Raw genomic sequence first — 23,352 nt, forward strand, 5'->3', positions numbered from 1 at the left:
AATCCCACGCATGCAAGTGATTTTCATTATACTTAGATCAAATTCCAAGGTTTCTGGACATCATGTGGTGCCGCTGTTTGTTTTAAATACCGGGCTGCAACAATTGCGATCATTCCGCGTCGCGGTGAATCTGAGGGATATGAAAATCAAAATCCAACTCCCCGACCAGTTTTCGCACATTACTGACTATGTTAGCATTCCACAAAGCCAATTTGGTTAGACTAAACTTACTCGATTAACTCCTGCAAACTGAAACTCACAACAGACCTCAATACCTCCAGGGCAACGAATGCCGAGAACGAGGGATCTCCGATATGTCGAATACTCAACAGCTCATCGTCAATATTCTGCATTTGCCGCGCAAGAGGGAATGAGTCCGGCGTCGAAAGATACGGTGGTAAGGGCTGGGAATTAGTGATAGCAGCAGAGAGAAGGCAAAGTAAGGAAGTGATGCGATGGGAATTGAAATCCGCCGATTTTAGAGCAATTTCTGCCAACCGTGCCATCCATTGACCATCGCTTTTATGACCAGCATGTTCGGATTCGATAGAAAGTACGTCCAAGCATTGTGTCGTGTGTGCCATCAAGGACATACTGGTCAAGATGCGCTGGATCTCGGAAATTATATCGTCGTAGACTTTCTTCGGGAATTTCCCTCCGATTGGGGGCTCGAATGTACTGAAATGACTGTGCATTCGAAGGCTGTTGAGTAGCATCATCTCCTCTTTAAATATTCTGTGTCGGGATGCTTGAAGTTGATAACCTGGGGAACTTTCATCGTCCGCGCTGCCTAGTCCACCACCAAACCAAAGTTCGATAGTTGTGTGCATGCAGCTGTAGAATCTGGCCAAGACGAACATGCTTCGGCCGAGGAGATGACGGAGCTGAGACTTAGCTGTGATGGGATATGGGAATACAACCCAGAAAAAGGAAATTGCACATCCAGCGGCCACAGCTGCCAGCTTGTATGGTCCAAAAAGATAGATGGGATAGTATGGCTGACCGTTGGACTCTGCAGCTTGTATACCGAGTTTGCGGACTTGTAGCTCATAGCCAATGATGACATTCAAGGTGACAATTGAAATAACCGACGGGCCAAAGTACTGCGGTACTTTGACGTAGAAGTAATACTGTTCTTGTTAGAATGATATCACCTGGGCATGTTGGAATCTTGAAAATTTAGATTCATAACTTACCTCGAACACATTTGCCAAGTAGAGGAAAACGATCACTCCTGCCGTTTTCCCATCAACAATATACCATACGATCAGGCTTAATACGAGCGAAATGACCGTTGCGACAATGCGCGCTACGAATCCAAACATGGTCTGTCCACTTGTCGGGTTCATACCAATGACAATGACAATCATCGCCCAAATACATCGCTGACGAATGAAAAAGTCTTGCGTCTGATGCAGATACGCGAGAATGCCGACCGAGAACGAGGCGGCGGCTACGCGGAAGCCAAAGGTGCTCTGGTCAGATTTCAGCGCATGGGAAATCACACGCAAGATTGTACTACCCTTCTCCCACATATTTGCAGGCGGGAGATGTTCCGGATCGGGAAATCTTGTTTGTCGCTCTGTGCGATCAATATTCGCAGGGTCCACAGATGACCCCCCCATCTTCAGGCAAGGACTGACTATCTTTGCCGTGGCTCAAGGACAACCAGTCGCGAATAGACTTTTGCCTGGGGAATATCAATCTCGACCGGGCCATTGTGCCATCGGCAATCTTGCTGTCAGCAAAATTAACCAGTTTCATGGTTGCCGTCAAGAGATCGTCCTGGAGATGAGCCATATAGAGAGTGAGAAAGAACTCCTGGCAGACAGGCGGATCTGCAGCCACGCCATGTCCACGGGCCCCTCCATCAACATCACGATCATGTTTCTCAGAAAATGCCTCAAGACTCATAAGTGCCTCGGGAAGGTCCTTCCTTCGCGCGTAATAAGCGTGCAACTGATTCTCAAACATTGACGTAAAGTCCTGATCGCCGGGATTCAAGCTTTCCCCCCTTGCTTCCTCGTCATGGTGGTACCTGGCAAGGTGTGTCTTTTTCAAGCGATCCAAATGCTTAGCTGAAATAAGCTCCAAGGCAAACAGAAAATGCGCCAATCCACAACGAACCAAATCAGCCGCCTCAACAAGCCGCGCATGATGCGTCTCCACAACCCGCTGAACATCCCCCTGTCTCGAATCTGACTCCAGCTCTCCTAGATCGTCACCCTCAGCCGTGCCGAGACCTTCATTCTTAACAATCGACTCCAGGATCTCCGGCACCATCGACATTCCAGCCAGTGGAAGCAAGAGACTCCGGAACAACGAGGCAATACTACTCAGATCGTCCGCTGACAGCTTTCCCCATGCGATCTCATCTTTCGAATAGAACAGATCAGCATGCAGCGTAGTATGCATCCCATTGAGTTTAGCCATTGACCCCTGCAGATCCTTAATCCTGTCCTGCAGATCTGTGTCACTCTCACTTTCAACCTCCTCCCCATCACGACCCATCGCGGTCCGTGCCCGACGCAGAAACCCCCTTCCGAAGATCCCGCCCGTAGCACCACCCTCGTCGAAGGCGATCTGCGCATCAAGAACCCCCTCCACAGCCGCGACATACCGCTTCATGTCTTGGAAGACATTACCGCGGCTAGTGATGGGAAGTATCAACAGTGACACCCCAGCCGCGATAGCAAAGCCGATCATGAAACCCTTCAGAAGCTGAGAGATAAACTCCAATCCTTCAGAGAGGGACGTAAACATGCCAGCGCGAGTGACAGTCACGGAGGCGAAGATCGAAAACGCAACCATTGGATCCTGCAGCTCCATTGGTTTGAGCGCGCGTAAAGAATTTGCCGCCCTGGAAGAATATTCTTAGCATGTCAAAGAGCTAGAGATATTCATTGGGAAGAGGGAAGATACCAGATCATGAAAATTAGCCAGATCGCAGAGACAGCGCAGGCATCGCTGCTAAAACCATTTCGAACCGCTTCGCTTGCATCGGGGGGCGTATTATGCTCGCGTGCCTTGACGGCGCAGAATACAGCGAGACAGCAGATTGATGCGGAGACGCATGTGGACAGTAGATCGAAGAACATGATCTTCATGAACTTTGCGCGCGGCATAAGGCCCTGTGAGAGGACAGAGATCAAGGCCGAGAGGTAACCGATAGTTGTGGTGATATTTGAAATTGCGGTACTCTGGTATCTGTATGTGGTGTTTCAGCAATTGCAGTTGAACTGTAAGCATAGCTTTGTAGTGATGCTTTAGTCGGAGATCATTGGATGTAAGCATACATTGCAATGGTAATAGTCGGCGCCAATGCTCCCTTCAGCATCATGAGTACGCTATGCGAGTCTAGATCGAGATATTTCCACAGCCGTTTAGGGGTTGACAATCTATTCGAGGGTATCAGACACAGTATCCATGCATCAGATATTGTATGCGTACCTCTCTTTTCCGGTCTGAGACCGGGATTCTTTCAACGTCATTTCGAAGTTTACGCACACTTGTCAGTGTGCTATATTTCAACTTGACGACATTCAAATGGATTGGTGGACCAAGGAAAAACAGTTCAGGTAGGCCGTCGAGATGAGCCCCAGTGAGATTTCGCCGCTGTGAAAAATGAAGAAAGGTCGAAGTTGCGATCGCGAACTGCATGCGGCGGATATCGGGTTGCCGAGAAGGGATCCGCGATTGTGCCGAGCGAAATGCCGTTAGTGGAGGGTGGATCACATCAAGCTTCTAGGTGTGGGTTTATCGATAGCCACACCTTGTACCCATAGCTTCAAACTTCTCGCCCTTGGCTTCTGGTCGAGCTTCAAGTTTCAAGTTTGGGGATGGAAGCGGCGATACGAGAAATGGCAAAATGTCGGTAAATGATCCCGGTCACGTGAAAAGTGTAATGATGCATTTCCAACAGCATCGGGGCAACTTCAATCATTAGGGAATTGGGCAGATATCTAGGTCGCAATCGATTATTTATTTCGAGTTCAAGTTCTGATTTTAAAATATGAATTCCTGTCAGCCCTGGAGTGGGGTCCCGAGGTTCTGTTCTCTAGTGCCCAGAGTCTATGATATATTTCCTGCCCACTGCGCCTAGGCACGACTCCGAGTACGATGATCTGAATCTCGAATTGGAACCTTGGAACTTCAAGTTGAAGATGGATCATGATAATAAAACTACTGGTAATACTAGTATTTATCCATGGATAATACTTTTCACATTATTTTACTACACACAAGTTGACCCATAAACTCTTGAAGGTTGGTCGTTGACTCATCCCGCAGGCAACATAGATGAGATGCCATTCTTTGGCGAAGAAGCGACGAAGAAATGAATATGAATGGTGTTTATTATAGGGAGATGATGAGAAGAATACTGTGGTGCACAGCAAATAAGTTTTCAATTTGTCACTGAACTGAGACAGATGCTCTGTTGTCCATGAAAGAAAATGAATTCGTTTGCTACGACATACAATGCAATAGTGAAATCAAAATGACCAGGAGAGATTCTCCAACGAAAAGTAAATGAATATCAGGATATTTATGTCCTGCTTTCTTCTCTTTCCAAGAGAACCAGAACCTGATATCTGCCTCGATCAATTCATATCATAGTTACTGCCCCTATTAAGCTTAGGCTAATATGCATAAACTGAGTTATCAATCATAAAAGAGATACTGAACACCTCACAGCAAGGATGTGTGCAACGTGGTCCCCACAATTTGCATGACCCCAAACCCAAATCATTCATGGAAAAGATGCTGACCCGATTTCCAGAAAAAGTGCAGATGGGATACAGCGTCCCCAGACTGGTGCAAGCATTTTATGACCACATCATATTGCAAGAGCATTTTCTTAGGTTCTTCCAGTTTTACACCTACCGATTCATCTGCCAAAACCATACAACTACAAACCGGCTTAACAAGCGCCGCTTCATCCAGTTGCAAGGTGACAGGGGGTGATGTGAAGCGGCTCTGCAGGATTTTGCGGGGTTCTTGGCCGATCGCATCCTTCTTCGGTGTAGGGACCATTCTCAGGCTATCGACCACATTGAAATACAGCTAACCTGGATATGATAGTCACCGTGTGGTCTGCGAATTATGTGAAGCGGGTCAATTCTGAGGGCAGATTTGCACGTTTACCCAAGCCGTTAGTCCTGCGGGATCACGCTCGATGCGTGATTACTGGTAGTCATTGGCGTAGGAAGAATACTGCGATCGCGACGGCATCCGAGGATGGCCAAGAATTTCTCGCTGAAAATCATAGCCAAGTGCGAGGGGTTTATATTATTCCTCCGAAAATGGTACCCCCTGCCAACTTGGACCAGACTCGACCCGAACTTGAAGGCGAGGACCAAGGAAGTCTCTTCAAGTTCTAGTTTTCGCAGCTAGTGTTACTCACCAGCTACCAATATATTTACTTCTAGAACTACTTCTCAGATCTGCGCAGCGCAACCATCTTGATGATGGGAATGCTTGAGCCAAATATTCGCGACACGCTTGATGAAGCTACGCTGCGAAGCCCAGCCAACATGCTCACCCTGGATAAAGTGCAGCAAGAGATGTTCGCATCATCCCTGATTTACCTGGAGGCGACATCTGACTCATGCGAGTATTGCTTATGGTCACCACTAGACGACGGCGTCGGGCGACGGGACTCAAAATGACACAATAGTGCACCTAGAGCCTGACCAAGGCATTCCCGCCCCGTCTCCTCAACTGTTGAGCTTTCACCGGAGCATGACGCGGATCTTGGCAATTAGCGGGGGCGAAAGGGTACGTGAATTGGAAGGTTCGACAGTAAGAGGAGAGCATTGGGATCGCGGAATAGAATAGAATCGGCTTGGCTTGGCTTGGTTTAGCTTAACCTGGAGCGGCACGGAGATTCGCCGAAATAATTGGTGGGAAGACTCCGCTCCGCTTGGCAGTGCAGCGGTTGACGTGGCAGTGCAAGCCACAGTCACTGCCACAGTTATACCGATTGGGGAAACTGATACGAGTAACCTTGGACCGGAGTGAGGCGAGGCGAATAGTGATTCGATTCGCTCGCACATAGTCTACAAATAGAATGGCTAGAACAGGGAATGGTTGCGCACTTGATTCTCACCCGAAACCCGTATGACATGACATCATGTAGAGTACACATGTACAAGCGTATCTGATCTAGTCCGTAAACGTACAGGTTACTCCATATGGCGTACGGCTTACGGGGGGCAGGGTTAGACAATTGTCTTATTCGTTCTCGCCAGGTCGTTGTTGGCGAGGACCAATAATGAAAGGCGGGTGGGGCCGCCCTGCGAGGCGTGGCGATCATCGAATAGGAGGTGCAAGGTTTACGGGAGAATCAATGTTTGAGAGTACGTGTACACATTCTGGGTGAAGTGACATCAGGATTGTCGGTACAAAGTAAAAGTAAAGTTGACATAGTGACATATTTAGGAGTTCCAGTTAGGGCTGAACTTCGTCAGGTGGGAATGGCTGACGAGGCAGGAATGTGGAGGGTTCAAAGGGAAGGAGCGATTTCTTAAAGTGTCCAAAGTGTCAGGTCGATCCTTCCTCATCTTCGATCTTTGGTCCGGCTGCCAAGACTTGTTCCTTCCTTTTCGTGACTCCTCTTAATCTCCTCAACTTCTCTCCTTCTCTTCTTCTTCTTCTCTCCATCTTCCACCACAAGGCTTCTGCCTACCCTGAATCAGTGACTGGTTCTAGAAATACATGCGTGAGTTAGCTCAACTCCACCTTCACCTCCACCCTTATCTCCTTATGATCACCTCCACTAACTTGTCACCTCCAGACCGGATTAACTCGTGGGCGAAAGCTCACGCATCATCTCGCGGTCCTACCATCCAAAGGACCCCAAGCAAACCTCAACTCGATACCATCTCCTCCTCCTCTACCTCTCGCGATGCTGAAGTGACTCCCCCAGTCGCCAAGGCCGAGGGTGAAAGCCCCACCGAGCCCGACGATGAAAAGAAACAACTAAGCATGCTGCGTCGCATGCGCAATGGCAGCATCCGCTTCTACGACCACACCAAGGATGCTCTCATTCACAGCTGGGTCAATGTCCTCTTGGTCTTTGTTCCTATCGGCATCGCCTGCAAGGCTGCCGGTCTCAGCCCGGCCATTGTCTTCGCCATGAATGCCGTCGCAATCATCCCCTTGGCAGGTCTGCTGAGCCACGCGACGGAGAGTGTCGCCAGTCGCCTTGGTGATACCATTGGCGCCTTGATCAACGTCACCTTCGGTAATGCCGTCGAGCTGATCATCTTCATCATTGCACTCGTCAAGAATGAGATTCGTATTGTGCAGGCGTCCCTGCTCGGATCCATCCTGGCTAACCTGCTGTTGATCATGGGAATGGCCTTCCTCTTCGGTGGTCTCCGCTTCCAGGAACAGATGTACAACAGCACCGTCACCCAGATGAGTGCTTGTATGCTGAGTCTGTCCGTCATGTCGCTGCTCTTGCCAACCGCTTTCCACGCGTCGTTCAGCGACAGCACCTTTGCCGACAGCCAAACGCTCAAAGTTAGCCGTGGTACCAGCGTGGTTCTCCTGCTGGTCTACATTCTGTACATTCTGTTCCAGTTGAAATCGCACTCCTACCTTTATGCCAGTGTGCCCCAGCGCATCATTGATGAGGAGTCGCACCCCGGTGTTCTCGCCGAATTCCTGAACAGCTCCGATTCATCATCCAGCTCCAGTGACGAGTCCGTCGATACCACCACGTCCTGGACCACCGCCAAGCGCATCCGGAAGGCAATTGAGAACCGCCGTCGCCGCAAATCCAGTACCAGCACCACCTCCAAGGGTACGGTGTCGCGCCAATCGACCCAAAAGCGGGTCATGGTGAACGAGAACCAGGCCTCCGTCGACCACTCAATCGGCAGCACCAACAGTGTTGCGGTCGATGATGAAATCAATTATGATGCTGATGCTGACGCTCAGGGTTCGTCTGAATTCCGTTCTCGTGATTTCGGCCAAGCTCTCAGCAAGATTGGCACCGCGCAGAGCGAAAAGGATCGTCGTCGCGAACGCAAGAAGCGCCGATCCAAGCGCGCCGAGAAGGCTGTGGCAACAGCTCAAGCTCAAGCTCAGGCACACCCGCAGATCCTCCCGGCGCACGTTCAGGCCCCGCGTCCTTCGATGTCGGGCGCCAAATCTACTCCGAACTTCGCAGGAATGGAAGGCGCAGGCGAGAATGAGGCTCAACGCAAGTGGTCCCCCTTCGGACCAATTCCTTCGTTGCTTTCGAACACAGTCTTCAGTTCGCAGAGCCCGGCCAACTCCCCTCAACTGGGAAGTGCCGCTGCTCGCCCGGCCATGGCACGCAGTAACTCCCTCCCAGCGCGGGTCAATCGACACCCACCGGTCGGAAACGCGGTGCAATTTGCTAGGGGCGCATCACGTCTTACCGACCCTCTGGACCCCATCGCTCCCACTTCACCGCCGCAGGATATCGAGCCAGAAATGTCTCGCACTGCAGCGGTGGTTATGCTTCTTCTCTCAACTGGTCTGGTTGCTGTCTGCGCCGAATTCCTCGTTGACGCGATTCCGGACATGATCGCCAGTTCACCTGTCAGTGAGGCGTTTATTGGATTGATCATTCTCCCTATTGTCGGAAATGCCGCCGAGCACGTTACTGCGGTCACCGTCGCGACGAAGAACAAGATGGATTTGTCAATTGGTGTTTCTGTTGGAAGTAGTATTCAAATTGGTAAGTTCTAGCAATGCCGAGTCTCCTCCCTATTTATCATGTGGGAATCCCCTTTTATGGACACGAGCTAATCAATGCCCTAGCTATATTTGTCACCCCGCTTGTTGTCATCCTCGGATGGTGCATGGACAAGGACATGTCGCTCTACTTCACCCTCTTCGAAACGGTGTGTCTGTTTGTCACGGCGTTTGTGGTGAACTTCCTTGTCCTGGATGGTCGCAGTAATTACCTGGAGGGTGCGCTGTTGATCGCTGCCTACGTGATCATTGCGCTGGGTGCCTTCTTCTACCCCGATAACAGCAATGCCAGCGCGTGGGCGGGGGCTTAGGATTAGTTGAACTCAGCTGAGCTGAACTGCAGGCCATTTGCATTTTGCAGATGGTAGCTCCTTGGCTGGATCTCGATTGCTATTTATTCGGATAGTTTGACAATACATATCACATCTTCCGAACACTTGCCAGACTTGGACTCCGTAACAATCCCCTCCTCTCTTCTCCTTATCTGTAGCCCTGATCCTTCAACCCGAACTCCACCTCACCTCCACTGTACTCTATTCTCTCCACTCAATTCGTCCAGCCTTCAAAACAGCCCACCTTCCACCTCCACGCCCAACGACCCAACATGCTGGCCAAGCCAATGCCAACCATCTCCGAATGTAACTGCGCCACGTGTGCCACTGCCAGTGGCTGTGCACATGCGCTAGCGGTCTTGACTGGTCCGCCTACGGGGGGCATGGCATGAAATGATTCGACTTGCTGCCTCCTGACAGCCGATGTGGAGCTGCGGGATTTCCGCTTCGGCAGGGTTCATTCTGTCATGAGGGGTTATGTACAGTATGTAAGAAGAACGGAGTACAGAGAGCCTATGTACTCCGTACTCTATACTTCCCCCTGAAGAGGAGCCCCTTTAACTATTCATCATAATAGAAGATGATAGGGGCGCAGTGTGGCTCAGTAGCGTTATTTAATCGTATATAGGGGTGAGTTAGGGTTTGTCCCATCTCCAGGCTGCCACTTTATTAGCCGCCGTCAAGCTTTGAGCCAACCACAGTTTGCAATTAGGGGTTTGTATCTATGACTTCCTGCTTCGTATACTCCATACCCGCATGTACCTTGGGCTTTGACACCAATCTGATCTATACATACACAGTGTACATTGACCAGGACAATATCAGCCGACGGTAACACGCAGCTCTTCGTGTTTCACTTGATTCCATCTCATCTCAACCACCCGCATCCAGCTGTTTGTTTTGCTTTTCTGTCATGCAGCAGCAGTTGTCTCACGAATGGATCTGCCTGGCCCTGAACATCCATTCCTAACCTCCACTCTCACCTCCACCATTTCCCTGGCGCTAAAAACGAGTGGAGTCAACGGAGTGGCCCGGATGAAAGTCTCCTTAGTTTACCAATCCGTCCTCCTCTGTTCCAGTCTAGCCTAGTCTAGTCTTTTATATTGATATTGTCTAGTCAACTACCAACAAAACACTAGCAACATCTACACCCCACTCCCCAACTCCACCACCTTTTATAAACCCTCCCCTCCCTCCCTCCCTCCTCTCCTCCTCTCTCCCCTCCTCATCCATTTACCCTCATCCTCCAACCCTCACCCTCACAATGTCCTACTACCAGGACTACAACCGCCCCCCACAGGGCAGTCCCTACCAAGCACCACCCCCTCAAGGAAGCCCTTACCAAGCCCCCCCCCCTACAACCAACAACCCCCCCCAATACGACAACCGCCCCCCCCTACGAACGAAGCCCCTACAGCGCCCCTCCCCCCCCGGCGCCCGCCCCCCACCAAACCCACCCCCACCCGCACCACCAGGCTGGCACCAAGAATGGGAACCCTCAACCCGCCGCGCCTTCTGGGTCGAAGAAGCAACCGGACGCTCGCAATGGGAATCCCCCTTCCCAGCCTCTGCACCCCAAGGCCCTCAAAGCGGCTACTACGACGGCTCACGAAGCGTTCCACCCCCAGAGGGCGGATACTATGCGCCTCCCCCCCGGCCCTCCCCCGTCTGGCTACGATGAGCGCGGATACAGCGGTGGCGGCGGCTATGCCCCGCAGGAGGAGGAGAAGAAGTCCAGTAATATGGGCAAATATCTTGCGGCTGGTGCGGCGGGTTTGGCGCTTGGTGGTATTGCGGGTGCAGTGATTGAGCATGAGACTAGTATGTTTCCCATCCCCCCTTCCAGATACTTAATTGAGTTTGAAGGATATTTTTGCTAACTTCAATGCCTAGACTCTGATGACTCCTCTGATCGTGAGGAACAAGAGGAACGGGAGAATGAGATGCGCAGGGAGGCTTATGAGGATGGTAGGGAGGATCAGGCTGAGTATGATGAGGAGTATTATGATTAGGGGATTCAGGCATGAAAGACTCGAATTATTAGCTATTTGCTTTTAAGTGCAATGCATCAGCATGAAATTTCTTCATTTCAATCGAATTATTTCAAATATAATTTTTGTAAAGGGATCCGTGTAGATCTGCGGAAGTGGCTGAATTCAGCCCTACGGTTCGGAAGAACTGGACTCAGCCTTATAGAAAATGGACTGGAAGTTGTGAAATTTTCGACATGTCAGCTAGAATAATTTCCACTATGATAAAAAGCTAACAACCCCTCTATCTGGATCTCACAAGCAGAACATTGGCGCATGGTATCTGCTGATTCCGACCTATTACAACGGGGCCGTGATGCATCTGCCCCGCATTTTATTCCGGGGTTGATTGGAGCCACGCGATCTGGACTTGTTTGAGGTAGCGCCAGCCCCAAAGCTATGCGCTGGGCCCTGGCTCTGAGGCTGAGTTGTCTACGGGCTGTGTTCGTGTCGGTGTGTTGGATTGAAATGCCAGTAACCACCATGCTCCCAACTTGAAATCTTTTCGATTGCAACTACCGAGGATGCCACTTTGAATGCGAAAGAAACGGAAGAACTGAGTTCATCATGTCCGATCCGTTCTCGATCGCAAGTGGTGCGGTCGGTATCATCTCACTAGGTATCCAGCTATGCAAGCAAATCACCGAGTACGTGGAGGCATTCCGCGACTATGACGCCGAAATCGAGAGTATCGGCCTGAAAGCCGAATCACTGAAAGGACCACTCAAACAACTACGCGATTTTATAGAAGACACCCAGGTAACGAACTCTGAAACTGCAAATGACATAGCCGAGAAGGCGTCGCAGCTTGAGCGGCATTTGAAAAGACTTGAGAATAGGCTCGCCAAGGCCAAGCCTGTCATTTCAGATAGTCTGAAAGAAAAGCTCAGGAACAAATGGAAGAATGTGGCCTATCCAGTTCGCGCACGAGATGCCTTGCGAGATATCAAGGATGATCTGGATAGTGTACAATCGACGATACAACTCGCCTTGACAATGTGAGTGCCATCAGCCTATCTTTCATGCTTTTCGCGACTAAGGGTCTCTAGATTCAATGCCCAGCAGGCACAGAAGACAAATTGCTTCCAAGAAAATACATTCAAACTCGTGCAGGATATTGTATGACTCTGATTGCAATCTCAAACTTCGCACCTTTGTCTAATAGCTGTTATAGCATGTTACTTTATCTACCTTTCCGAGAGATAACATGCCAGCACCTTCATTGCTCAAATCACTGTGTGATCGTTGTGGTGAATGCGCTAGTCTCGCCGACTCAAATTCACAATCCGATCTCATCACCCAAAGTGATGATTTCGACCTGGATATCGAAGCTCGTCTGTTGGCAATGACACCATTCACTAAGTGCGCCCGCCGTGAAGACTCAGCCAAGAGATTGTTTCAGTATTATAGTGGCTGGCTTCATCGAAAGATCACTCTCTCAGTCTCGCTTTCAAATGGAGCGGGGGTATATTCCATTTCACCGGTTTTGGAGGTGCAGGTCTATCGGGGCGAAGACTGTTGGGCGGAAAAAGTAATGCACCTCGGCCGCTTGATGAAGATTGGACTCATGGATGATCCTGAATTGCTACAGCGGTCTGAGAAAGAATTGATCAGTGATTTTCAAAAGGCCATTTCGGCAGGGGAAGTTGGACTTGATGATATAACGAAAGAAGGAGTCTCGGTTGTTGAGGTATGTAGATGGATTCCGAACATCATGCCCTGGCCAACTTTCAATTAACTGTGTCAGCAAAGTGGGCTTTCTGGTTGGTGAACGTTTATCCAAACAGGGAAACCAACTCGGGCCGATACTTATTGTCCCAATTTATGCGGTTCGCGATTGAGTGTGGTTACAACATCCGCAACTCCACCCGTAACTTGATTATGAAAATCATTATAAATCAAAAATGGGGAGAAGGCGATCATATACTTGCCTTGTACCTCATTAATAATGGTGCTATTGTGGATTTCTTGCCCTATACGCGATTTGGGAAGGAAAATCTTCGCTGCCTCCTCCGTAGGAACATTGATTGTAAGTTCAAATCCCGAGTCCTGTTTCATATTTTCTTTCTATCTCTGACAAAGAATCTTCAAAGTGGTGGACCTACCCGAAATTGTCAAAATACTGATGCTAGAATCGGAGCAGGAACTGCGAGAAGCGTTACAATGCGGGAGTACGAACTTGGCCAATGAACGCATAAAGCATTTATCATTGCTCGAATTGGCAGTAGGATGGCCTGATGGTGTTCATATCCTCTTGGAGTTTGGGGCCGATGCCTCTCAGGCAAGACTGGGATACTGTCCATATTCGACGTCTGATACCACTGATTTTGATTGTGGCGATTACTGTGATTCAATTATTCCTTTGTTGCAAGGTGGATGCAATTTTCAAAACTTTGACATATACTTCTGCACGTCAAAAAAGGCCCGGTTACTCCTGATTAATGAGTACAGGAATCGTCGGAAAAGGCTATATGATATGGCCCAGTCATGCTTACCAGCAGGATGTCTTGCTGAGATACTCACTGATTTTAGTGATGAGACCATTCTTGATGTCCACGCACCTCGGGTATGTACCGAGATAATCAGAAATGGGTGGACGATCCCCCACTCTCTACGGTGTGAGTTGAAAGATCAGGGGTCGGTGTATCATAACGTTCCCTATAATCTGGATGTCTGGGATGATCTATTTCGGGCTGGCTTTCGAGACATTGATATACCAGATGCCCGTGGTTTAACACCCCTGATGACCTGCGCTCTGGATTACCAGCTACGTCAAGGAGCTCTGGAATGGCTTGTTAATAAAGGGGCATCCATTTTGAAAAAGCTACCGTTTTCGAATACAACAATTGCTCATGTCGTGGGCTCTCAGCTCGCTAGCCACCTTGAAAGTACGGTTCGCTCTGACATGACCTCTAGCAAAGGCATGCTTGAATCGCTACCGTGGACCAAAAAGAACAAAGGCACCATTGTGCTAGTTCCGTTTGTGAAAGACTGCTGTACCTGCCGATGTTGCGCTGGAGGCTGTACCACACTTTTGGTGGCTCTTCGGAGATCTAACAGGATTCTGGAGTGGCCCTGGTCTCGCAGCGATCCGCTGGCGAGGGCTCAATATTTCCAGCTTTTGAGTTCTCTCGTTGACTTGACAGAAACGACATCAGAAAGAGACCACAGCATTATCCGATTAATGACATTTGAAGCACTTGCATTGAGACACACGTGCTGCATTGAGATCACGACTTGGCCGCCTTATCATACTTACGCGGATTTTATCATGGATAAAGAGGAGGTACAAAGTATCCAGGACGAAGATCAACATTGCTATAAGCAACTTGATCAGCTTGTCAAAAAATTCCATCTTCAGTTTGACGAGCTCGATTTGCCAATAATGGAATTCCTGCGTGGTCCATGGCATGGTCACATGGTTGAAGTTCTCTTGACTCGCGACTCTTACATCGAAGGCCATTTACCGCAGACAAGAGAACTTGGAGTATTTTTGAAGCCCACTGAGGCTGATGAGGTTCCTAAATTTGTCAATTTCCTTGGTAATCAGGTTGAAGAGCTGGACTCTGAGCATGTTGTTTCCGATGATGAGAATGGGAATAAAGCGAAGAATGGAACATCACAGTCGGCATGATGAGTTTCACTGTCTATCTGCGAAAGGAGATGTTTATAGAAATAAAACCGAGCTGCATTGCGGTTATATTCCAACATAAGAAACTATTTCACAATAGCTAACAAAAATCCATCATGAGTCTTCGACCCAACAGTCTGCATAACAACAGCATGGACCCGATCGTCTGCTCCAGTCTTGGCAACGACATCGACAGCCTCCTCATCTCGTTGATTCTTCCCCACGATGCCGCTCTCCAACATGTTCTGAACAACGTTGTCAATATAAATAACAGCCCCCTGGCCCTTCGACACTTTAAGTCCAAAGTCAAAGTAATTCCACTGATTAGGCCAGTCGGCATCGATGAATACAAAGTCGAATGCTTCTCTCTCCCCCTTTTCTATCTCTGCTGCCAGCTTAGGTAGAACTTCAAGGCCTGCTCCGAGCAAAACATCCACTTCTTCCGGCACTCTGACACCAGCTGCGCGCAGATTCTCAATGGCAACATCACGGTGATGCGGCGAAACCTCGATACTGGTGACCTTCCCGCGCCCTTTGACGGCTTTGGCGAACCAGATGGTAGAGTATCCGCCAAGAGTGCCGATCTCTAGCACGTTGCGCGCGGAACCAATGGTTGTGAGCATCGACGCAAATTTTCCTTGGGCCGGAGAGACCGCGATCATTGGGAGACCCTTTTCGGTGCTGTTTGTATAGGCATGCTCGAGACCCTCGTCGGTGCCGATGAGATGCTTTTTGATGTATGCATCGACGACTTTGGTCTGATCGGTAGATTTGGAAGACATCTCGATGGCGGGAAATGTTGAACGTTTGTGACGTAGAGTATAATTGACTTAGAATTAAAATGTGCTCAAGTCGCTTGTTGGGAGGTTTACTTTTTGCTGGATTCATGTCCTTTTTATACTAGAGCTCCGAGCTGTATGGGTCGGTCTCTCGGCTTTAGATCTCAGGGCTTCAACAATCTCCGAGCAGAGGATGCAACCTATCAAGGAGCGACTATGCATATCCCGATAGCCCCGAGATCTGATAACGCAAGACCTATACTGTGTATGGTGAGATTGACCAATTTAACCTTTTGACTCGCTCGGAACCTACGTCTCCGAGTCGCCTCTTCATACCCGGTGCCTATTTTCGGAATGTACTACGGCTCACTTGAAATATCTGAATTCTTTGGGTGGATGAATCTTGATTTATATGTCCTTTCATTGCTGCTACAATACTAGTACTAGCAAGATATCGCGATCAAATTAATTCAAAGTTCGAGAATGTCCAAGCGGCTGGATCGCCGAAAAAGAACTCTTCCTCCAGAGACTCCAAAGGGAAATCAACCTGGCCGGGGTTAGATATGCAACATTCAGAGGTATTTCGACTTGATCGAATTCCGAAGACATACCGGATTAACTGATTCGTAATCATACGATGAGTCGTAAAATGTTGCCAGAGCGTTGGGGTCACCGGTTGCGGGGGGGCTCTGTCAAGTTGAGCTTTGTATAGTCAAATTAGTGTTTGTTTTTGGCAAAGAGCTTCCGTTTACATACCCTCATCTTTACGGATATTGAATCTTCTTGAGAGCCCCGGATTCGGTGGTATTGCCTCGCAACATGTTCGATTGCTTGTTGCTTTTGTCTGGTCTCATCCGACGGATCCACAGCTGAATTAAGCAGCGATCGACCGGCGGAAATGTACCAATATCGTGTGAAATCAGTGCCGAGGCGCGTAATTCTATCTTCAAACAACATCAAGGAATCGTCAAGGTACTCGATGGATGGTCTAATGTTTGTGCCGAGTAGATCTCCTATAATTTTCGATTAGCCGTTGCCCTAACAAAAAAGTTTCAAGAAGTAGTACCTGGAATATTATGAGCTATGTATGCGCAGTGGCAAACCGCCAACGCCGCTCGAAAGTATTCTTGCCGAAAGAGCAAAATGAACGAGTATTGATGTTGGGATAACTTCCGAACCTGCTCGAGGATTCTCTGCGCTGCTTGAAAGCATATCATCCGGGAGACGGAGCATCGAGAATTGGGATCCATTTTTCTGGCAAATGGCATGTGTAGAAGAATTAAAAGCTGTTGCAGCTGAATCTGCAAAATGGCTCCCGATAGCCCTCCACCACCATCACTAGGACTTGATCGCATCCAAGACGGGAGATTTTCGACCTCGGCTTTTACCAACTCTTCGTAATCCACGACTTGTTCCCATTGTAGTGGAAGACCGAGGTTATTGACTAAGGAATTCAGGGTAGCACGAAGAGCGAAACTGGATCTTGAAACATGCAGATAAGAGCTCGCTGTGTATCGGTCCCAGTCCTTGGATCGGGATGTGTCATCAGCTTCATCTATGAGATCATCGTCGTCAATATTTTGAACAGTCGCACAGTCCGACGAGACACCTGCAAGTGCCGAAGGCATCCCTCGGTCAATCGAGGCCTGAAGCTCCAACTCGGTGATGGTAGCCCATAATCGTCGTCGCATTTCATGGTCGAAGCCAGTGCACTTTTGGCCTAAATTCCCAGGATCTCGATGAAATCCTGCAGCCATGGCCTGCCTAAGAAGAGTACCTGCTTCTGTCCAGATGCGTTTTTTCTTAATAACATTGACCTGTTTGGAGAGAAGTAACAGACAACGGATCTGCCATATAGCTAGGTAAATTTGCTTATGGCTTTGCTTTTGCAGCCACTGTTCGGACACTTCGATCCATAACGCTGCACGTTCGCGTACAACGGCGCTGTCACCAACGTGAGTGCTTTTTTCTCCCGACAAACAGCTCGCTGTGGACATCATTAATAGCATAAGAATGACGAACGCGGGTCTGGCAGACTTTTTGTTCACTAGAAAGCTTTGATACTCCTTCCAGAAGCTTGGGACATGGACAACCCGATATGTAGTCTCCACAGTGTCAAGGTAGACATGGATCAGGCGATTCGACGTTTCTTCATCCGGAAATAGATGGAGGAACTCCCCTTTGATTGAGGGAAATACCATTTGCTTCTCTGCTTTCCATTTTATTTGCAAAGACTTTAGTTCACGCTGGACACGTGGAAGCGATGGGTGCTGCTTAATGCTGTCCTGCATAAATGAGCGGAGCTCGGGGAACTAGCAAGAATCAGATTGAGCACGTAAAATGTCTCATAAAGAAGCAAAATAGGTCTTACATCACCAATCAAGCTCGTGGGGTTGCTCCCTCCATAAAATTGCGTTTTGAAATTCTTCCCCCTAAAGATGACATTTTCCTTCTTCCGAGGCTTTGGGGGCTCCAGTAGTTGTACCGAATCTGACATGATGGCGGGCCTCTCACGAACCAAGGGGTTCATCGCTTGCTCTCCTAAAAGCCCCCAAGTTCCTTGGCTCTGTGGGGCTTCCAAAGTAGGATTCCTGATCGTTGCTGAAGGGGCATATTGGCCCTGCGGGGGTGTGATTATTGCGATTGGTGAATTTAGCGTATCAGCCCGACGTTCCGAGTGGGACTGATTATTGTCGGCAATTCGCCTTTGCTGGTTTATCGGGGGATGCTCGAAAACACATTCAATTCCTTGGCCCTGACATCGAGTGCAAGAAGGCTGGTTTCGATCACATCTCAACTTCCGGCGCCGGCATTGTAAGCATGACAAGGTCCGTCTTTTGCGCTTTGTTGGGATTTGTGGCGATGAGACGGAGGCGCTTCCCCTCGGCGACTCCATATTACAGATAGCCGACGGACGTGGAATAAAAGAAAATCAATAGCACCGAGGTGGAAGCCAGTGCGGAGATGTTAAAGATACGCTCGGACTTGTCGGAGATGATGCGGGGATCGACTCGGCTATCGAGCATCTCCGAGTCCACCCACTTCCCCCTCTCAACCACTTCAGGCCCCCAATCTATTAAGGTGTGATTGACACTATAGCTAATTGTTCACCGGGCTTAAATATAGGAAAATTTTTATTTTTTGACCCTCGATGCCAGGAAAATACCTGGGCAATTTATGTCCATGTTCATCTCGTGTCGAGCCTCAGGCACCAATCTAGATCGCCTCTTCTTTTCGAAGGTTGGGTAGGAAGTAGTAGTCAAATTTGAGGAATAGTACTAGTATATCTCTTTCCAACTCAATCCTCTTGATCCTTCAAATGATTCGGAAGATTGAAGTGCATGACACCTGGTAGATAAATCGATTCAAGTTCCAAGTTGACCTCGGACTTTCCCATATATTTATTTCAAGTTGTACAAGCAGAACACCATCAAGTGCCTGAGGCAATAAACTAGAAGTTTATGACCTTCCCTGGGTTTAGTAACCAATAAGGGTCTAGGCTCTTCTTCAGAGCCCTCATGACAGCGATAGTAGCTGGACCCAGTTCTTTCTCCAGGCATTCCTTCTTTCCAAGACCAATTCCATGCTCGCCGGATACTGTACCATCCATCTTCAAGGCCTGCATGATCATAGTATCAACACAGCGCTTCACCCCCTCCACCTGTTCGGACTTTTCCGGATTATACATAACAGTTTGGTGAAAGTTGCCATCGCCAACGTGCCCCAATACAGTCGAGAAAAGGCCAAGCTTGGAAGAGTTTTCCTTGGACTGTTCAACAATCTCAGCGAGGTGTGAGAGTGGGACAGCAACATCAGTTGACCAAATCTGCGTGCCCTCTGGTCTGATCGCCAGCATGGCCCAAAGAGCGGACTTGCGCGCTGACCAAAGAGCATCCATCGTCTTCTCGTCGGTAGCAGAAACAAATTCCGATCCTCCGTAGGCGGAGCTGATAGTCTGTGAGGCCCCCGTGCTATCTTCGACAGTCCGCTGTGAGCCGGAAAATGTAATAAACAAAGTAGGTTTCTCTTGCCACATTTTTCCAGCAGTGCCTCCAACTTGGTTCAGTACGCGCATCTGAACATCGTCCATCAGTTCCAAGGCAGCTAGAGATACTCCGCTGCGAATCATCGCGGTCGCCGCGTTGGATGCTTCCTTGACGGTTGGAAAGGCGACAGTGGCAACACCAAAGTGCGAAGGCACATTTGCCAGCTTCAAAGTTGCTTCCGTGATAATCCCGAGAGTGCCTTCCGATCCGACGAACAGAGAATTCAAGTTATATCCGGCAGAGGTTTTGCGCGGTCGGCGACGTGTTTTGATGACGGATCCATCTGCAAGAACGACGGTGAGGTTCACGACCCAGTCTTTCATCGTCCCATAGCGAAGAGCGTTTGTGCCACTGCAGTTTGTCGCGACCATTCCACCGATATGAGCTGTAGGACTGGGATCGAGAGGAAGAAAAAGACCCGCTGGTTTGAGCGTATCGTTGAGGTTCACCCAATTGACACCGGGCTGAACAACGACGTCTAGGTCGTCCTCGTGGAAAGCAATGATCTTGTCCATGCGTGACAAGTCAATACTAAATCCGGAATAAGGAGCAGTAAAGTTCCCTTCCACGCTCGATCCAGCGCCGAATGGAATCATGGGGATGCGATGTTCATTGCAGATCTTTGCAATCAAAGACACCTCCTCGGTGGAAGTAGGCATGATGACTGCGACCGGGCGATTGTCGATGTTTGAAGTAGATGCCTCCGAATACCCATGAGATTCGAGATCATCTACATCCATGCTCACTGCGTCTTCACCCAGCAGACTCTGGATTTCTCTTGCAGCCTGTCTTTTATCAGTCTGAGTCTCTTTCACGCGGCTGGGGGATTTCCACCTTGAGCATCGTCGATTTATCGGCATAAGACGGCGTACCATCATTATTTCTCAATCCTGTATCGTTTGATCGCAAGATACCAGCCGTAGCCAAAACTCCCACGGCCACTCCTACAGCTCCATATGCGAAGGGAGTCAACGATCGTGGTTGGCCCGTGGCGGTCGCGTAACCTCGGCTTGTGGCTCCAGCGGCTTTGAAGGCATGTCTCCTCGCGTAGAACAAGGAACGATTTGCCAGCCTTGATATCGACCGCTTCATTATGTAAACCTTGACTTGGTCGTCAATCGTTAACTAATTGTTGGTGGTCGCTGCTGTCCAGAGTGGAGAGACAAGTGGAGTGAGTGACCGCAACAAAACATTCTAGTTGACCCCCACAAGTCCCCCGGAATTAATTCCGATCGCCCCTGTCCGCGTCTTTGTTCCACTCCACCAGTTCGCCAATGCTCTATCTCATGGTATCATCTGGCAATTCTGAGTGGCATTGTCAGGTGAGAAGTATAATTGATCTTCTTCATGCAGAAGTGCTACTACTAATAGAATTACTAGTGAAAGTGAAAGCCTTGGATAATAGTTACTGCCTTGTAGGTAGTGGGTATGCATTTTAAAACTTCAAATAAGTACCTCCAGGTACATTAATCAGTACTATTTATAATCATGGCTCAGTCGTAAAATAGTATACTACCTACGGGGTAGGTGTGATGCGTGGTATTTACATCTAAATCATCAGATCACCAACTCCGAACCCGTATCTAACGGATGCAAACAAATAGAAGTCGATCCTCTGAGGTCACTGAACCTCGAGAGCCCGGGGCCTTCAAGGAAATTCAAGTCCACTTGAGCTTGACGGTTCCAAGGTTAGGCATTCTCTGGCAGTTGCTCGGGAGCAGCCTTGCTAACTCTGCGGCCTTCATTCTGCTTGCGATCCTCAGCAAGCGCAGAAGCAAATTTACTCCTGGCACGAATCTCAGGACCCTTCCAGTAGAACACATAGATGGGGGCAACGACGACACAAGACAGACACGCCAGGACCGTACTGGCATACTCGACGTGCCACTTGTTTCCGATGTTGTTGTACATTGGAGTCGCGTACATGGCCGAGATACCAGCAAGGAGATCACGAGCGAAGGCGTTACCACCGCAAGCAGAAGCCGAGTAGGGACCATACGCAGCGATCATGTAGTCGACCGAAGACAAGTAAATCGCGTAGTTTGCGATACCGACCATGGTAGAGAAGATCATGGATGCAATCCATGGAATTCCGCGCTCTTGACCAAAGGAAGTCCAGGCAAAACCGAACAGTCCGATCGGTTCGAACGGCGCAAGGAACAAGAGCCATTTCATGCGACGCTCGGGTGTAAGCGCATCGTTGCCCTTGGTCTGTCGGATTTTCTCATCGCGCCAGAACCAAGGGAAATATGTGAAGTATGTGATGAAGTAGGCAAGGTTGATAGGAATGACAGCCCATGCCTGTGCCAGAATACCGAAGCCCCATCCCTGCTCGTAGACAATAGCAAAGCTCTCCAGGAAAGTGAAGATCAGAGCATCGGAGAATCCAGATAGCAGGGACAGACAGAAGACGATGGGCTCAGTCAGAAGCATGCGGAAGGGTCGCCACCAAATCTTGCCGGCCTCCTTGAGAGACACACGGGGGTTCTTGAGTTCGTTCGGTCCGTATACGTTCGGGTCTTCGCCGCTTTCACGACGACGCTTAGCTTCCCTGTCGAGGAGAATGGTCGATCGACTTTCGGGCATGAAGAAGATGATTGCCTGAGTGACACCACCGAAGATGAGTTGGATCCAGAAGAACCATTCCCATTCGAGGACTATAGTCGTGATAGGTTAGTCTAGTTCCCGGACTAGAAACAGGAGAATACTCACATCGCTCGATTGGACCACCAATGACACCGCCAATACTGGTACCAATGCACGAAGAAAGGACGATAAAGGCCAATGGGAATTGTTGATTATCGGGTTCATAGATATCGGCAATAAGACCAAGAGTCACACTACCACCGGCAGTGGAGATTCCACCCTGCGACTGGTTAGCATATAGGTGACATTTGACATCGAATGATCGAGAATTACGTACCAATGCACGCGCGACGACAATAGTACCCCAGTTAGGTGCCAAACCAGCAGGAATTTGCCAGATGTTGATAAGGAACATGGAGAGCTGGAGAATGGGCCAGCGACCGAATTCCTCACTCCATGGCGCCCACAACTCACAGCCAATGGAGTAGGTGACTAGGTAGGCCATTTGACCAGTCCGAGCATGTTGTTCACTGATGTTGAATGCCGCCGCGAGGGGCTTGACAGCATTGGGATAGACTGAGGTGTTGAAGTTCATGGACACCTGCACGAAAGCGACAGCGGCGAGGTAAGACCATTTCTTCCAGCGAGGCCAGCAGTAGCCCAATACATCGTACGCGTCTTCCTCCTTGAGTTCGCGCTTCTCGGTCGATGGGATGATCTCATCGCGCTTTTCAGCGGATGAAATTGAGGAGTCAGTCGCCATCCGGGGTAATCGTGGGATGGTCGGGACTGGGGATTGTTGTCAGCTGGAATTCTGCGACCGCCATCCCTTTTCTTATGTACACTCAGTAAAACTTTGATGTTGAGACTGGCCTTCTAGCGTCATAGCTCTAGAAACCTGATTAAAAGAGGGTCCTCTGATGCACTTTTGGGTGGGTGTGTGGGTCGGCCGAGGTGAATGCGGCTATGTTTGCAGATTTTTGCGCGCCAATTTTGATAATCGCTACTTGACTGTTTACTTGATAAGCCTGCTCGTGGGATATATGCTGGGATTGATTGGAACGAAATATTTGCGTTGACACCTGCTCAATTTTCCTCCCCCATCCGATTCAAGTTCAGTCTCGTCGAAATCGAGGTCTGAAGAAGCAGCCAAACCCCCAAAAGTGGGACGCCGCCCAGAGAGGATCATTGGCAAACCAGCCAATCGCACTGACG

The 23,352-nt window shown here is 49.2% G+C and overlaps 9 protein-coding genes across 9 annotated transcripts; 4 read left to right on the top strand and 5 right to left on the bottom strand.

Annotated features, from left to right (window-relative positions):
• Nucleotides 1–109: 109 nt before the first annotated feature.
• N7533_000131 (aromatic acid exporter family protein) lies at nt 110–3,491 on the bottom strand (the record flags this gene model as incomplete). Its single annotated transcript, XM_057096781.1, has 7 exons — nt 110–182; nt 232–1,130; nt 1,197–1,582; nt 1,644–2,860; nt 2,923–3,207; nt 3,297–3,398; nt 3,451–3,491. 7 exons carry the CDS (start codon nt 3,489–3,491, stop codon nt 110–112), a joined length of 3,003 nt encoding a protein of 1,000 aa, XP_056965274.1.
• Nucleotides 3,492–5,303: 1,812 nt separating this feature from the next.
• On the top strand, nt 5,304–5,669 carry N7533_000132 (uncharacterized protein; the record flags this gene model as incomplete). The annotated part of the gene is made up of 2 exons (XM_057096782.1): nt 5,304–5,364; nt 5,443–5,669. 2 exons carry the CDS (start codon nt 5,304–5,306, stop codon nt 5,667–5,669), a joined length of 288 nt encoding a protein of 95 aa, XP_056965275.1.
• Nucleotides 5,670–6,765: 1,096 nt separating this feature from the next.
• N7533_000133 (uncharacterized protein) lies at nt 6,766–9,044 on the top strand (the record flags this gene model as incomplete). The annotated part of the gene is made up of 2 exons (XM_057096783.1): nt 6,766–8,716; nt 8,800–9,044. 2 exons carry the CDS (start codon nt 6,766–6,768, stop codon nt 9,042–9,044), a joined length of 2,196 nt encoding a protein of 731 aa, XP_056965276.1.
• A 1,322-nt stretch (nt 9,045–10,366) lies between these two features.
• N7533_000134 (WW domain protein) lies at nt 10,367–11,077 on the top strand (the record flags this gene model as incomplete). The annotated part of the gene is made up of 2 exons (XM_057096784.1): nt 10,367–10,886; nt 10,959–11,077. Coding segments are annotated over 2 exons (639 nt in total), but the record flags the coding sequence as incomplete, so codon positions are not given.
• Nucleotides 11,078–11,662: 585 nt separating this feature from the next.
• Nucleotides 11,663–14,729, top strand: N7533_000135 (uncharacterized protein; the record flags this gene model as incomplete). The annotated part of the gene is made up of 5 exons (XM_057096785.1): nt 11,663–12,093; nt 12,145–12,214; nt 12,270–12,785; nt 12,848–13,109; nt 13,189–14,729. The coding sequence occupies 5 exons, from the start codon at nt 11,663–11,665 to the stop codon at nt 14,727–14,729; spliced, it is 2,820 nt and encodes a 939-aa protein (XP_056965278.1).
• Nucleotides 14,730–14,812: 83 nt separating this feature from the next.
• On the bottom strand, nt 14,813–15,508 carry N7533_000136 (O-methyltransferase; the record flags this gene model as incomplete). The annotated part of the gene is made up of 1 exon (XM_057096786.1): nt 14,813–15,508. One exon carries the CDS (start codon nt 15,506–15,508, stop codon nt 14,813–14,815), a length of 696 nt encoding a protein of 231 aa, XP_056965279.1.
• Nucleotides 15,509–15,965: 457 nt separating this feature from the next.
• On the bottom strand, nt 15,966–18,035 carry N7533_000137 (fungal specific transcription factor domain-containing protein; the record flags this gene model as incomplete). The annotated part of the gene is made up of 5 exons (XM_057096787.1): nt 15,966–16,052; nt 16,117–16,194; nt 16,262–16,518; nt 16,572–17,817; nt 17,877–18,035. 5 exons carry the CDS (start codon nt 18,033–18,035, stop codon nt 15,966–15,968), a joined length of 1,827 nt encoding a protein of 608 aa, XP_056965280.1.
• Nucleotides 18,036–18,956: 921 nt separating this feature from the next.
• N7533_000138 (FAD-binding oxidoreductase) lies at nt 18,957–20,429 on the bottom strand (the record flags this gene model as incomplete). Its single annotated transcript, XM_057096788.1, has 1 exon — nt 18,957–20,429. The coding sequence occupies one exon, from the start codon at nt 20,427–20,429 to the stop codon at nt 18,957–18,959; it is 1,473 nt and encodes a 490-aa protein (XP_056965281.1).
• Nucleotides 20,430–21,240: 811 nt separating this feature from the next.
• On the bottom strand, nt 21,241–22,900 carry N7533_000139 (uncharacterized protein; the record flags this gene model as incomplete). Its single annotated transcript, XM_057096789.1, has 2 exons — nt 21,241–22,208; nt 22,264–22,900. The coding sequence occupies 2 exons, from the start codon at nt 22,898–22,900 to the stop codon at nt 21,241–21,243; spliced, it is 1,605 nt and encodes a 534-aa protein (XP_056965282.1).
• Between the last annotated feature and the right edge of the window lie 452 nt (nt 22,901–23,352).

The sequence above is a fragment of the Penicillium manginii genome (genome assembly GCF_028828005.1).
Source record: "Penicillium manginii strain IBT 31320 chromosome Unknown utg000001l:1.0-3466041.0:1.0-3467806.0, whole genome shotgun sequence".
In the NCBI taxonomy this organism is placed as follows: Eukaryota; Fungi; Ascomycota; class Eurotiomycetes; order Eurotiales; family Aspergillaceae; genus Penicillium; species Penicillium manginii.